The 16,196-nt window shown below is 42.3% G+C and overlaps 1 protein-coding gene across 1 annotated transcript; it reads right to left on the reverse strand.

Annotated features, from left to right (window-relative positions):
* Positions 1-884: 884 nt before the first annotated feature.
* On the reverse strand, positions 885-6,058 carry LOC116695887 (G-protein coupled receptor 26). Its single transcript, XM_032526415.1, has 3 exons — positions 5,097-6,058; positions 4,668-4,781; positions 885-3,315 (listed from the first exon to the last, which is right to left on the reverse strand). The coding sequence occupies exons 1-3, from the start codon at positions 5,882-5,884 to the stop codon at positions 3,069-3,071; spliced, it is 1,149 nt and encodes a 382-aa protein (XP_032382306.1). The 5' UTR covers positions 5,885-6,058; the 3' UTR covers positions 885-3,068.
* Between the last annotated feature and the right edge of the window lie 10,138 nt (positions 6,059-16,196).

The following is a 16,196-nucleotide window of genomic DNA, read 5'->3' on the forward strand; positions in this document are numbered from 1 at the left end:
TCAAATAAAGTTACAAAAATGTTGAAAAGTGACAAATGTAAAAAAAAAAATTCACAAGGCTCAGAAAAAGTCGACAAACATTGAAAGAGGGACAAAATCATCGGAGGAAAGACGACATTACGTTGATTAAAAAGGTTTTCATTTTATATTTTGAATAAAAAAAAACCAAAATGTCCAGGTCGGTGGGAAGACAACACGAGGGTTAAACCTTTAGAGGAAAGTACATGTACAATGCCTAGGCTACAGCAGTGGTGTCCAACCTAGGGACCAGGACCCCTCAGAGGGTCCCAGGACAAATATGAACTACAAAGAACTACGACAAACTACTATTTTTTCTATTTTTGTTATTTCCACTCTTCATTTTAACCCCAACCGGTCGTCAGACACCGCCTACCAAGAGCCTGGGGCTGGGCCTGGGTCTGGGTCTGGGTCTGTCCCAGGTTTCTGCCTAAAAGGAAGTTTTTCCTTGCCACTTTTCCACTGTTGCTTGCTCTGGAGGAAACTACTAGAACTGTTGGGTCCTTGTAAATTCTGGAGTGTGGTCTAGACCTACTCTATCTGTAAAGTGTCTCGAGATAACACTTGTTATGAATTGATACTATAAATAAAATTGAATTGAATTGAATATGAGGGGTCACCATATGATTGCAAGAATAAGACCACACATCTGTTGTCTATTCATTTGCTTTTTTATTTCTTGTGAAATACTGGATACTTTCACTTTCTTTAGGCATCTGACCAATAAAGGCAGCACGCTTCCGTCTGGATGGGTATACTAAATGTTGAACTATGTGTTCCTTTTTCATGTAGACCATCAAGAAACCTTTATTGAAGTTAGCCTGGCTCCGCCCTTAGCTGGCTTAGCTTCTTCCTTTTCTACTCTTCACAATAAAAGTCCATTTCAAATTGACGAGCCAACTCAATGAAATAGCTTAAAGTATGCTTGCAACAGTTTTTGCAAACACTAGATGTCAAACAGAAGCCAGACACTAAGTTTCTAAGTGAGCTTCTAAGCCGAATTCTCACTCAGAACCACCCTGGGTCCGGTTCTGCAGCTGCCTGTACCGTGGATGTTTACTGTAATACTGAGAACAACCGGTACCACGACCATAATATCTCCAGAAGTAGCAGTTCTCTGACTGACAACAACAACCAAACCACTGCTTGACTTGAAGAATCTCAGTAGACTGAATAGTCACCAACCATTTGACTTTCCCGAGACAGCCCTACTAAGAACATTAATACTTTGATATTAGTGTAAAGTTAGTATGAACAATACCTTTAGACCTGGCTGCGGTGGTTACGTCAAAGCACGCAACTAAGCCAATAGCCTACCTTCACTGAGTACATTTGGCTGAAGGCAGCCACGACTTGGTGCCGTTGGATTTATAATAAAAATAATAATTTATACTCTTTATTGATCCCCAGGGGGTAAATTACAATTTACACTGTGTTTGTTAGTAATCACTACACACAGGCCTGAAATACACACACATGCTCAAGACCTGTTCATGCACAAATGGAGAGTTGTAAGAGTGACTGGGCTGCCAGTTGGACCAGCACCCTGAGTGGTTGGGGGGGGGGGGGGGGGTACCATGTCTTGCTCAAGGGCACCTAGCAGTGCCCAGGAGGTGAAGTGGCATCTCTCCAGCTATCAATCTACACTCTGTACGGGTACTTTAACCAGCGACTCTCTGGTTCCCAACCCAACCCCCTACAGACTGAGCTACTGCCACCCCCAATCACCCCTAATGGTGATATTTTCAATATTTTTCATATCTACACAATATGAATCTGTTTGGGGCCCTTTTACCTCACTCCCCAGGCAGTTGCCTGTCTTGCCTAATGGTACAGTCTGCTCTTGGTGGGATTTTTAGCGTGTATAGAGTCTGTGGACGGGCTTGAAGTAATGCCGGCAGAGTCGCGACGGTTCGGCGTGTATTCCCCTATGGAACTCTCTGCTACTTAAAAACAAAGAAGATGGCTGCTGCTGCTGGAGAACTGCGGCCTCTCCAATCGACACTGGCCACGACTCCGAAGACTTGGAGTTAAGCTCTGAAGTCATTCTTAAAAAAGGAAGATGTGTTTAATCTATCAACCAGCCTTGCTCTGATTGGTTGTCGCTCTCTCCTACTTCCTGCAAAGGGGATTTGAAAGACAACCGTTTATCCCGCCCCTCGGATTGAGCCCAGCCAATGGGGAGTTTCCAGACCCAACATCTGGATGTGGGTCTGGCTTGTGTATTTTACCAGTGTTTCTGACCATGAGGGATGTCGTGGCAGGTGTACTGCTGAGTGTCTCCTAATACATCCATGGTGTGAAGTCGTTCGGGTGAAAGCAGCAATCGGTTGCAATGTTCTGCAAGGCCACTGCACTACTAGTCTGTCAGATGACTCACTCCCTGTTTGAATTACTCACAGCTCACGTGATTACGAATCACAAGGCAAAAATGTTTGGATCAACTGCTACACGTTCAACATAACTATCATTTAAATAACCTATAGTATCACATTTTGACCAGAATCTAATGGTTTCTCACTGTTATTTACAGTGGACTATAGTGTGGCTCTCTTATTTATTTTTTTAATATGTGTCCACATATTAGTGCACTCGACATGTTAGAAATGTCTCTAATTAACACTTATAAACTTCCAAACTGTCACCAGAATGAACATATTTCCAGTTCTTTCACTGAAACATGAAGACCACTTCAGAACAAATCCAGGTTTCTTCAAACCATACATGTCCATCGATGAAAGTCATAAGCATACGTACATATAAGAAACCTAATAATATAATGTAGGTTTCATGTGGTGTTTTTTTGGCAAACTGACAAGCCTGTGGAACAGCAGTCTGTTGAGGCTGAGGAGGCCGTTGGCACACATCACAGTGCGTCTCATTGACCACACACTGTGGTCCACCTCTCTGTTAAAGTGTCCTTGAGCAAGGCACTGACTCCGTTGCGGTTCCATCTGCAGGGCTGCTGCTCTTCAGAAAACCCTGACCTCGGACCTCCCTGCGAGAAGAACGCAGATGTTGAATCATTTCAAATATTTTGCACCTCCAGCTCAGGTGATTCTGGCAACGCAGCTGTCGTCGGTGGTGGTGTCCAGCGTGCTGCTGGCGCTGTGGATGGACAGCGCGTAGGGCTTCTGTCTCAGAACGCGCCGGATGAGACCAACGAGGACCTTCCTGTACTGCTGCCGCAGCAGACAGTACACAAACGGGTCGCTGGACGTCTTGGCGTAGGACAGACATTTGGCTGTTATGCCCCAGTACCGGGGGACGTGCACAGAGGGCAACAACTCCACCAACCTGCAGGACGAGGAAGAGGAAGAAGAAATCAATTCTCTTGGCTCTTATGTACTGAATATGGAAGCCCATTGCTGTCATACACTTGAAAGAAATTAAACAAAACACTTATCTCTTATCTCTCATCTCTCTGATGAACAGCTGACTTCTTACCGTCAGTGTCAGGTTCAGTTCTGGTCAATAACCCAGTAATCACTGTCTCTACAGCACCTGTTCACTGGTTCCACTTATTACTCCACTTATTTAGTATTTAGTATTATTCATCCTTCTCATTCTCATATCTCACTTATTATTTACTATTCATTCATCATTCTCATTCTCATATCTCACTTATTATTTCCTATTTATTCATCATTCTCATTCTCATATCTCACTTATTATTTATTATTTACTATTTACTCATCATTCCCATTCTCACATCTCTCTTATTTGTTATTCATTCATCATTCTCATTTTCTATTTCTGAACTGTCCATAATGTTCATACTGTTCATATTTAAATAACATAATACTGTTTATCCCAGTATCCTTGCACTATCCTCCATATTTGAATAATTTTTATTGAACTCTTTGTTAACTCATGCCTCTATATTGTTCTGTTTAGAGTATGTATATAATGTGTGTATATATTAGTGTGTATATTTTTGTTTTGGTTGTTTTGTGTGTGTAAGCACATTGTGAGCAACGATGCTCCAAAGAAAGATTCCTCGTATGTGTCCTCACACCTGGCGAATAAAGCTGATTCTGATTCTGATTCTGATTCTTTCATAAATATGAGATACTAAATCCGAATCATGTGATTGTATTTTTGTTTATTTATCATGATTATTTTCTTGCCAGATGCGCTTCCATGGTATGTATGTCTGTGATTTAGCAATCTACTACAAATTGCTGTATAACATATGATGAAGGAATCCTAAAAACTGTAATTGTGCATCTGATGGCCACTGTGTCCTTCCAGTGGCTAACAGATGCATAGTTATGAACAACTGCACAGTATAATGTCATTCGTTGTAATATCCCTGCTATAAATGCTACCTGAGTAAAGCTTATCACGTTGAAATGATGTGTTGGAGACGCGTTAACTGAACTTTACTTGAGACTGCATAGCACTCAACACTCTTATATATTTCTTTTGCAAAATATCAGAAAACATTACTCTCAATGCAGATTCAACAAAATGAATGCTAGAAACACATTTCAGAAGTCGTGCATTTAAATTATTGTTGTGTTCAGGATATGGTGTGGCCAACGGTAAAACAGTAAGGACCCGATCAATATGAAGCCTGTAAAAGCTTGTGAAGACAGACGCGTCATGTGGAAAGTTAAAGCCTGTGACAAACATGAGGCGCTTACCTGGTAATAACATAGGGTGAGAAGCACAGGATGAAGGTGCCGATGAAGATGCTGATCTTTTTAGTGGCGCGCTGCCTCCTCTTCTTCTGCTCAGCTAGACACCTCTCCTTCACACTGATGCACAGGCACACACACAGATGACATAACAGCTATATATTAACAATTTATGTCATTAGTATTACATAGCAACTGCTGTAAAGTACTTTTAAGCCAATGATGTTCTCAGTGGAAACAAGTCAACCTGCACTAACAGAATGGAAAGAGGACTGGGGACACATACAGTCACATATATTTGATGTTGAAGTTTAAAGTCACAATTGGGATGGGAAATAAGTCTGAATTCTGACTTTAAACTCAGAACTCAAATCCATGTTTTCACATGGGCCCTAAAAAGCCTCACAGTTGCATCTCCAGTAGGCGCACAGTTACCTGGGGGGGATATCAACCAACAGAATCAGAGTGTGCACTGTGATGACATCGATCATCTTGCAGTGGGACCTGGCCACTCTCAGGACCTTCAGGTAGGCAAAGCACAGCACGAGGAGGCATAGCGCGAAGCTGCTGCAGTGGAACAGCGCCGTGAAGCTCGCGTAGGCGGCCAGCTGCGACCTCGTCTGCCCGTCCAGGCGGACCGTGCACGACGCGTAAGTGTGGCTGTACCCTCCCCAGGCCATGAGCAGCTGGGTCAGAGAGAAGGAGAGCGAGTGCAGCCAGGAGTACGCCACGATCAGACACGCGTCCCTGTAGCGCATCTTGCTGGAGTACCTGAGGGGGAACACCACGGCGACCCACCTGTCCATGCTCAGCGCGGCCATGCTCAGCATCGCGTTGGCGGTGAGGAAAGTCTCAGCAAAACTCACAGCTGGGCAGAGCAAGTCGCCGAGGGGCGGAGCGCCTTTGGCCACTCCAAGAAAAGTGGCGGGCATGTTGATGACGGTGAGGAGGATGTTGGAGAAGGACAGGTTTAGGATGAAGATGCCTGGCACGTGGGATCTTAGCTCGGCGCTCTGGGTGAAGCATAGCAGCACCGACAGGTTGGTCAGCAACGAGACGACAGCTATGGCCACGATGGACAGTTCCAGGAGGAACTCCGGGATGCTCATGTCTCGAGGCTCGGCGTGATTGGCAGCAGTCGCGCGGGGAATGCTGTGGAGTCTGCCGTGCATGCTCAACGCTCGTGCCCCCCACCAGCTGTGACGGATGGTCACTTTACACATGCCCCAGAAGCGCGCGCGGAGAGAGCTGTCCAGTGCTGAAACGATGACTCCAGGTTTGCCATGTGCTCAGTGTTTACTCTCGAACATGCGCACTACCCGGCGCCTCCTCTTTCTCAGGCAATGCTGTGCGCCCTGCACGTGCAGTGCGGAGCTGGCATGTGACGCTTGAACAATATTCATGCGTGCAGGAGTTGATGTCAGAGACGGGGATGTCACGGTGGGTGTCTCTGGAGGCTTCAGCACACTTTGAACGTCTTTCTTTACCATTAAGTTGAGAAACCATTTGCTCAGCTGATCGATATAGCAACGCCACGTGATCTCTAACGCGACAATCGCTGGCCCAGTTAATCAGAAACTAAAAATAGTGGAATGTGTGTATGAACGCTGTGGTCTTGCAGGTTGCCTGTCACCATAACAAATTTCCCTGGACGATAAATTGTCCCAGAAATTATTGCAATAAACGATAGTATTGTTGTGGACTCGTAGTCTCTGTTAACAAAAAAATGCAGTGGGAAAAAACAACAACCACAATACATAAATATACAAAATTATATACAATACATAAAATGGACTCTCAGCCTCAGTTAAAGCTACATTGTGTAGAGATTTCTCTATTCTAGCGTTGAGATCATATATTGCAATCAGCTCTCTCTAGCCACGCAGTTCAAAATATATTTTGCATTTATAAAATGGATGCAGACAAAATTGTACTTAAAAAAAATATGAAACATTAGACTCAGACATAATGGGTGCCAAAGAGATGAAGCAGATGCCTCAACAGGCCTTTATATTTTTATTTTATTTTTTTTAGGTCTTTATAGAACTAGTTTATGATTGAATAGAAATGGAGCCTTTGGTGAGAGGAGAGATAAATAACATCTGGGGGGGGGGGGGGGGGGGATGTATGTAGCCCATCCTCATGGCCACTGACGAGCACATATAGATAATATCTTCGTACTGAGGTAATAGCTGCCCACGCATTCGCCACACAAGCTCACCCATGCTTGCAGAGGTAGAGTATGGAACCATTTTAAATGCCTGAATAAAACCAAATCAAAGAAGTGAAATACAGCACACATTGGTATGTGCATTTCCTTCTGATGATTGCACTTTCTTGTCAATTAAACATGAAACATGTTAAGACGATAGTTACTTAGGTTCCTGTCTTCAATAATTAATTCTTTCATGATTGAGATTAAGGCGCCATCGTCGAGTGGTAAATCAGACACGGTGATGAGAATACCAGTAACTAGGCAGTCAATATCTCTATTACTATGTAGTATATGAATGTGCAGAACACATAGCTCTACTGGGCAGTGCCACCTTGGCTCGCATTACTACACCTGCCTATTTGCTAAGTATGCAGTGAAGAGTAGAGTGGTGGCTTTGTGGGCGCCCCCTAAAGTTTTCCCCCAACAGTCTAGTTCAGTTTCTTCAATGCTACAAGGCTATCTCTTGCTACGTACTGCCATGCTAGAAAGGAAAAAGAAGAAGAGAGGGAATGAGAAACCCCTGAGCTAGAAGCAGCCCTCTTAGTCGTCACGTGTATAGGGTTTCCAGGGTTGGAGAGCCTGTTATGCAAGCAACTGAATGCTGATGGCAGAAGCACTTGAGAAGTCCCATTTGCAACCCGACATCCCCCGAAGGCACTTGCCCCTCTGTAACTCTGTGTATATGCTGGGAGTGTGTGCGCCATCACACAACATCACAATTCCCACGGTGGGCGACACAATACGGAGCGCCCTCACCCCCTTAACTGTGCCTCTATTCCTTTCCCTGTACATCATTGATACTCTCCGTCCTCCGTCCAGCCGTCACTCTGCGCGCAAGTCAGCCTCAGTCCTCCTGAGGCTGGGTTCCCTGCACGTTCATTCTGGGAAGGTGTTTTTAACCAAAATTCACTTTCTTTAAGATTACTTTTTGGCATGTTCAAGCCTTTATTTGATAGGATAGCTTAGACATGAAAGGGGAGAGAGACGCTGTGGCGAGGACTGAGTCTTTGTAAATGGGCGCACGCTCTACCAGAGGAGCTACCTTGGCGGCCAACAGTCTCCAGCCCTGGGCGTGACGCTCTTTGCTCCCACTAAAGACTGTAGTGACGCAGAGAAGATAATCCCTCCTTTCAATTCAAAGCTCAAAAAACCTGAGAGCACGGCATTTTGTCAAGGTGATGGTAGCATCTAGGGATGACGGCGACAGTGATGCTGGTGATGAGAGAAGAAGACAAGATAGGAGAAGAGAAGATAACGTGAGAGGGAAAACGGAGAGAAACTATGTCATGAGTGAGTGTTTCCGGAGAGTGGGAGTGGGAGTGTAAAAATAGGTCTTAGCCCTCTGAGCTACAGCGCAAGCGCTCAGCACAGAAACACTAACTCAAACAGACACTCACATGTCCACACATACACACACACACACACACACACACCTTTCATCCATGCTCCACCTCCCTGCCTCTCATTCCAACACTACGTCATACCTAACAACAGAATCGGTCGATTGTCAGTGACAGAATGACGTATCTGATGGTTTACACTCGTCAAAAAATGTATATATATATAATAACAACCCTACACAGGACCACTGTGACTACTTTAAGGGGAATAGGAAACCAAAATGAACTAATAGATATCACTATTACATTGTTACATTAAGACAACCTTCTTTTGTAAAACAAGTGTTCTGTATTTTTACAAGTAAATATGGAAATGATGCATTTCATTTCACATACATTTCCACAACAGAAATCGGAAAACATTGTAAAAAAGCCATTTGTTTTATTTTGTTGACATATCAGGGTCAGAGTTTTTACATTTTGGATATCTCCTTTTATCATTGCATGAATTAGAATATGATCCACGGTCATCCAAAAATCCATTTTTAGATATAAAATGTTACATAAATCAGACTATGAATGATATATGAACAAATCCCTCTGTTAAAACCTTGGGAATATGGACAGGAGTGGAACTGGAAAGTCTTGCGTATGTAAGTGCATACTGCGGGGGAGATTTCTGGCCCAGACTCTCAGAACAACCCAGTTTGAGAAAATGGCCTTTAAACATATGGATTATAAAATATTTGACATTTTGCAAGACAATACAGGGGAATAGGGTAACAAAGGATTACCTAAAAGATATATAAATACATAACTGTATATTTTACTTTTGCTGAATTCAGGAGAAATTTGCAGGTGCAAATAGACAAAGTATGGTAAAAGGAACACCTTGTTGTGTATTTTGGAGGATTTTATTTAGTCTGAAAGAAGACTAAAATAGCTAAACAGTCCATAAATGATAGTTTTGCCCGGCTAAATCCGTAGGAATGTGTTTTAGATTGATTGTAGATGAAACAATTAGAAGGAAGTTAAGTTTCATCCCAGAAGACATTCGACTTGTGAACGAACAGCCATGGACGAGAAATAATCAGTTTACCTTGTGTATATATTGATAAATGCACTCGATACCTTTGACATAATGTACTTTTGTGTAATCTGGCCAGTGTTTTTAAAGATGTCTTGCTCTTGATTCAATCTCGGAACCCATTGGCTATTGGTCTGATGCCAATTTAGCTGGCCAATATTTTGGGTTGCGAAGTAGCCAGCAGATATCTGGATAACCAACCACGGCAGATCCTGAAATGGTCACGTTATTTGGATTAATTGATTCGTCAACACTAACACGATTTTCTCGCTAATTTTGTCAGCAGGTTGAGGTCCTGTGTTGTTTCACCCATCCACCCCCCCCCCCCCCCACCAACCAACCTCCTTATACGGATTTACGGATTTTTAATACTATTTGCTACCATAGTCGTGCTGTTATCACGAAAGATGCGTCCCGTTGAAATACATTAGTTTAAAATTCGTGCACGACATCACAAAAAAAAACAGAAAATCATGTCCATGTCCAATCATGTACACGAATCAATCGATGAAATAACGTCACCTTTTCAAGAACTGCCATGACACTGGGCTGGGATGACATATATCTGAGCCAGGACTTCCTCTTCCATGTGCTGGTCATAGTCTACAGCAATGATAATAACTCGTCACATTTAACGCTACGGCTGAGGGATTTTTGAAAATAATCGAATTACGATTTTTGTCACCAATATCGCGATTTAACTTGTGCAAGCCACTGTATATTGCTTTGTATATAAAAGAGACTTCAGATACAGTATATGAGGGAACCACTAAGGTCTATTAAAAGGACTCATATACAGTATTAGGCGGACCACTAGTCTATATAAAGAGCCCTTCAGATACACGTATTAGGGACCATTAGGTCTATATAAAGAGACTTCAGAATACAGTATAGGGGACCACTAAGGTCCTATATAAAATAGACTTCAGATACAGTATTAGGGGACCACTAAGGTCTATATAAAAGAGACTTCAGATACAGTATTAGGGGACCACTAAGGTCTATATAAAAGAGACTTCAGATACAGTATTAGGGGACCCTAAGGTCTATATAAAAGAGACTTCAGACACAGTATTAGGGGACCATTAAGGTCTATATAAAAGAGACTTCAGATACAGTATTAGGGGACCACTAAGGTCTATATAAAGAGACTTCAGATACAGTATTAGGGGACCACCAAGGTCTATAAAAGAGACTTCAGATACAGTATTAGGGGACCACTAAGGTCTATATAAAGAGACTTCAGATACAGTATTAGGGGACCCCTAAGGTCTATATAAAGAGACATCAGATACAGTATTAGGGGACCATAAGGTCTATATAAAGAGACTTCAGATACAGTATTAGGGGACCACTAAGGTCTATATAAAAGAGACTTCAGATACAGTATTAGGGGACCACTAAGGTCTATATAAAAGAACTTCAGATACAGTATTAGGGGACCCCTAAGGTCTATATAAAAGAGACTTCAGACACAGTATTAGGGGACCATTAAGGTCTATTAAAGAGACTTCAGATACAGTATTAGGGGACCACTAAGGTCTATATAAAAGAGACTTCAGATACAGTATTAGGGGACCACCAAGGTCTATATAAAAGAGACTTCAGATACAGTATTAGGGGACCACTAAGGTCTATATAAAAGAGACTTCAGATACAGTATTAGGGACCACTAAGGTCTATATAAAAGAGACTTCAGATACAGTATTAGGGGACCACTAAGGTCTATATAAAAGAGACTTTAGATACAGTATTAGGGGACCACTAAGGTCTATATAAAAGAGACTTCAGATACAGTATTAGGCGGAGCAGTACGTCCTGTATGTCCCTCACTGGCCAATGCAGTTCAAGATGGAGCATGGAGCGTCTACCCCAGTTCATGCAAATGGAAATATAAAATTTTAAGCCAATAGGAATATCTGGAATTGATGTGGTGGTAAATATTCATGAAAAATAGACAAGTCTGGGAACGGGCAACACCGATTTTGATAATGAACAACTAAACACGTTACACACTGGATCTTTAACCCTTCTGACACCAATATCTTTTCCCTGTTCCTACAGGTTCTGCATTCATATGCAGATATTTGCTCATAGAGATTCAATTTTGTTTAAAGAATGTTAGCGTGAAGTCTCCTGATAGGAGACCAGAGCGATGGATGGATAATCAATTGTCCTCCCATCTTCATATCCTACCACTACTATTTTTTTCAGCAAAATTCTAATTTAAATTGCCATACCTTTATACAGTTAAAGTTAAAGTGAGGTCGAGTTCATAGGCAATTTACTTCTGTCTTCTGGGCTCAGTTTGGATTCCTCTTCAATTCAATTTCAATTCAATTTTATTTATAGTATCAAACACAACAAGAGCTATCTCAAGACACTTTACAGATAGAGCAGGTCTAGACATACTCCAGAATCCACAAGGACCCAACAGTTCCAGTAGTCTCCTCCAGAGTAAGCAACAGTGCGACAGTGGCGAGGAAAAACTTCCTTTTAGGCAGAAACCTCGGTCAGACCAGGCTCTTGGGAGGCGGTGTCTGACGACCGGTTGGGATTAGAATGAAGAGTTTGTTTGTAGTAGTTCTTGTCTTTGAAATCCAGCAAGGAGCTCATTGTTTTTAGAAAGGACAATTCTGGCCTCTGATCAGGCCATTACCGAACACGTGGTCCTCAAGACAGCCAGTTTCTTTTGGCTGGCTTGTTGTTGATCTCACAGATGTGGGCTCCAGACGTTCTGTTTCTGGGAAAAGGTGACTTCTAGATGCTGGATCCTAAAAAACAGCATTGTGTTGCCTCTTCCAGCACAACGCCACCTATACTTCTCAGAAAAGCAGTTACACCACTGCCAAAAAGGGTCTCTTGGACACAGCCAGCACTGCTCTCATTAAGAGCTATACAGCTTCAGCAAGAGGCAATTACTCAGCTTCTTCAAACAGAAGAAACTGCACAGACAGAAGGGGGGATCAAGACTGCTCACACACATTAAACACACACACACACACACACACAATCCATGAGCTTAACCGACACCAACGCTGACAATTATATGTGAGCGCACAGACACGCAGGCGTCACAAGATCAAGGAATGCAGCTGAATTATTTAAAATTTCGAGAAATGCCTGAGTGAGTGCGGAAGAAGAGCAGTTGAGTCAAAGGCTGCCGACTGGATTTAGAAAGAAAGCGAGACAGAGACGGAGGGAGAAAGCACGAGTCAGCAGTCTGCCAGAAACAGGGAGCTGAGAGACAGAGGAAGGGCTCACAGGATGTAGATATCGCTCGAGCCCTGACAAAGGAATTCCTACGCTCACTTTACTGTGTGTGTGTGTGTGTGTGTGTGTGTGTGTGTGTGTGTGTGTGTGTGTGGTGTGTGTGTGTGTGTGTGTGTGTGTGTGTGTGTGTGTGTGTAAAGCACAGGCTTCTATCTCTGTTTTGATTTGCTGACCAGTTTAGCTCAGAGCATGACATAAATACTTGAATCCCAAAGGAGTAGTTCAACATTTTGAGAAATGTGCTTTTTCACTTTCTTGCCAAGCATTGGACGAGAAGATTGATATGGCCAGCAGGCTTTTAGCCTAGCATAGCCTAGCCTAGCCTGGTTTGGCCTGGCATGAAATCACTTGGACACAACACTGATAGTTACTATTAAGCTCTTGGCCTGGTAGCCTGGATGTCTAGTGTTAAAACTAGTTTTCTTGTATCCACCATCGGAGGCCAGAGAACATTTTGGACCCATTTTTAGACCGAGAAATGACGACTTCGGGTTAGAGACCACAGAAAAACACAAAATATGGAAGTTACAAACTAGAAGTAAAGCAAGATAAGACAGGGAAAGAGGTAAAAAAACAATCAAACCCTATTGTTTTTTAAAATAATTTTTGTAATCTTCCCGTTGTGCTGTTTGGTTGGACCAAAAATACAATAAGAAAAGAGTCCACTGTCTCCCTTCAGTCCAACAACAACTTTGAAATGACTGGGGATAGAGGGAGTAGCTTCAGTGGAAGAACTCATCACACATTGCCAGGAATGTCTGGAATTCCAGCCCTTGTTAAATCTCCCAAAACGACGTGGCCTTTAGAAAGTGAAATATTAGCTGTCATAAAGATACTCATGGACTATCCTTGCTTCTACAGATTTGCACTTGAATGTGCCATTGTATCCCATTTGTTGAGACGGAAGCAAAGTATACATTCCAGGCAGAACACATGGATTTCATTTGCTTTTTCCAGGACTGATTGTCAAGTTGTGGAAGCTCATTGTGTGAGAGATGTTGCCCGTGGGTGTACTGTACTGTGTGTTTAGGTTGCGTGTGTGTCTGTGTGTGTGTTGGGGTGAAACATGTTCTCTTCTCTCCTTTTCTAATGAAGTCTTTTTGCCCAGTAAGGCTCTGAGTCAGAGAGTGAGAGTTGGAATCCAGACAGATGGAAGTAGTTAGGCGTGTACTACTGTAATGGCACAGAATAGGATTTTTTTTTAATTTTATGAAATTGAGTCCAATCTGTTTCTAACTCTGCTGCCATGCCTGATGTCCCAGTCTGTTCCTCCAGCTTACCACTTTACTGGAACATATCTCATCTAGAGATTCATAAGCTACATTCTGTAAATGTACTGGTTTTCCATTTTTTCTTGGAATGTGAATCTTTGACTTTATGAGAACTGGCAGGCACCACACACACACACACACACACACACACACACACACACACACACACACACACACACACACCCACACATAAATCCAGTGGAGTTAAAAGCACTCAGATCTTTTACTAAGTAAAGCACTAGCACAGTGCAGAAATACTCGTCACAAGTAACAGTCCTGCATTTAAAACTTTGGTAAGCAAAAGTACAAAAGTATTAGCATCAAAAATGTCCTTAAATTCCAAAAGTATAAATACTCATTATACAAAAAGGTCCGTTTCATATTATTGGATCATAATTATTGATGTATTCATGTGTAAGCATTACTTTAATGATGCGGCTTGTAACATCGCATATATACGGTTTATACATACCGTATACACTGCTAACAAGCTTGTTGTATAATCATGATTTCTTTGCTGCTCATTCTTTGTATTAATAATCTGAATCTGAAAAAGGAACTAGTAACTAACGTTGTCAAATAAATGTAGTGGAGTGCAAACTAAAATATTTGCCTCTGAGGTAGTGGAGTGGAATAGAATAACACGGCATCACTCATGTACAAGTACTCCAATGAGCTGACAGCTGAAGCTTCCCTCTCAGGTTGATGTGCGTGGCACATAAAATGCACGAGTGCCTGCGTGTGTTTCCAAACTGCAGAGATGGTTAGCACCCATTAAGAGCTGTTGACGCCACACAGAATGTCACCAGGTCCTAAGGTCACGCATGACTCCCACTTTTGACATTACATAGAGCATTATGATTGCCCCTATTGAAAATGTCTCTCGGTCGTTATCTCTTTCACTCTAAATGATGAATAAGGCATCATGAGCCCACGTGACTGAGCTGAAGGTCCATCATTCCCTATGGATGCCTTCCCTGGACCCGGGACCCCCGACATACAGCTGGCCCCCTCGGCCTGAACTAATGCTATGCTTCATTTTAGTAGCCTATTTATTTAGAAATTAACACTCCAGAACTCATGAAGCAAAAATAATCGGATTTATCAGAAAGTGTGTGGGAGAGATTAAATCAGAGTTGAATGACGGAGCTAGCAACATAAGCAAATACATGAAATCCTCTTTATTTCCAAATGTCTACCTAAAAACTGAGCAGAGTTCAGATAAAAGCACAAATTCTGAAAAAAAAAAAAAAACTGAAGCTGAGATAACACTTGTGAGATCGCCAGAACATAAATAGGTGGTACAAAGGTTCCAACATCTTCACAAATTCATATCCAAATTCTGCAATGTCTGGATATTACTGATTTTTCCTCCAAAGATGGATAGTTGATTAGGATTTCAGTCATTCAATGGTAAAACTAACTTCATCCAGTGCGCTCTCCTTTAGCTTCAATATTAGAAACCAGATCTATTACTGGTTGTGCGTCTGTGCAGCTGCTTCCCCAGGGCTGTGCACATAGTCCAGGAATCACACACACGCACACACACACACACACTCATACAAACATAAACACATACACACATCCCTTGCCCTCTCAGTGCAATCGGACTCTGTGCAATAACTGCTGTGTTTACTGTTTTCTAGTTATTTATTGAGAACATGGAATGAATGTGTATGTGAGAGATGTGCTTGGCTGAGAATGTGCTAGTGTGTATATACTTATATAAATATGTCTTTTTTACTCTATGCTGCTATTTAGAGAGGATGGCTCCAACAGATTTTGTACAATTGAAATAAAGCTCTATCTATGTCGGCTTCTATACTTCACTTACACAGTAGTCTTATAATTGGAGCATCAGTTGCCACGTCAGGACTAAATTATTACACCCAAGACGCCATCTAGTGTTCTTTTTGGGAATCATAATTTGGGTTGAATTTAAACAAGACGATTCCATTTGGCCTCTAGGTGGTGATACCTTCATGGCTCCATGGTTTGAATGGGGCCTTATGAGAAATCCACTGTTACAATTCCATTGTAGATAAATGGATCTGATGCGCACGTATCTCTAATTTCAGCCTAGAAACAGGCAGTTTTTCCCTTTAATGACACCGTTTTTTTTATTTTGCCTGTATAAGGACAAACAGCTGTGTCCCCCGTCTGCCCCTCTGGCGCTCTGCTATGACAATATGTCTTGACAAGACTAGAAAACCTCACACTCTCAAACAACTCGGTCAATGACACACCACACACACACACACACACACACACACACACACACACACACACAGTGTATGGCACTTTCTTTGTCATTCTTTGTCCCGTCATTGACATAGTCCATTCCCTAGC

Source organism: Etheostoma spectabile, chromosome 2 (genome assembly GCF_008692095.1).
Source record: "Etheostoma spectabile isolate EspeVRDwgs_2016 chromosome 2, UIUC_Espe_1.0, whole genome shotgun sequence".
Lineage (NCBI taxonomy): Eukaryota > Metazoa > Chordata > Actinopteri > Perciformes > Percidae > Etheostoma > Etheostoma spectabile.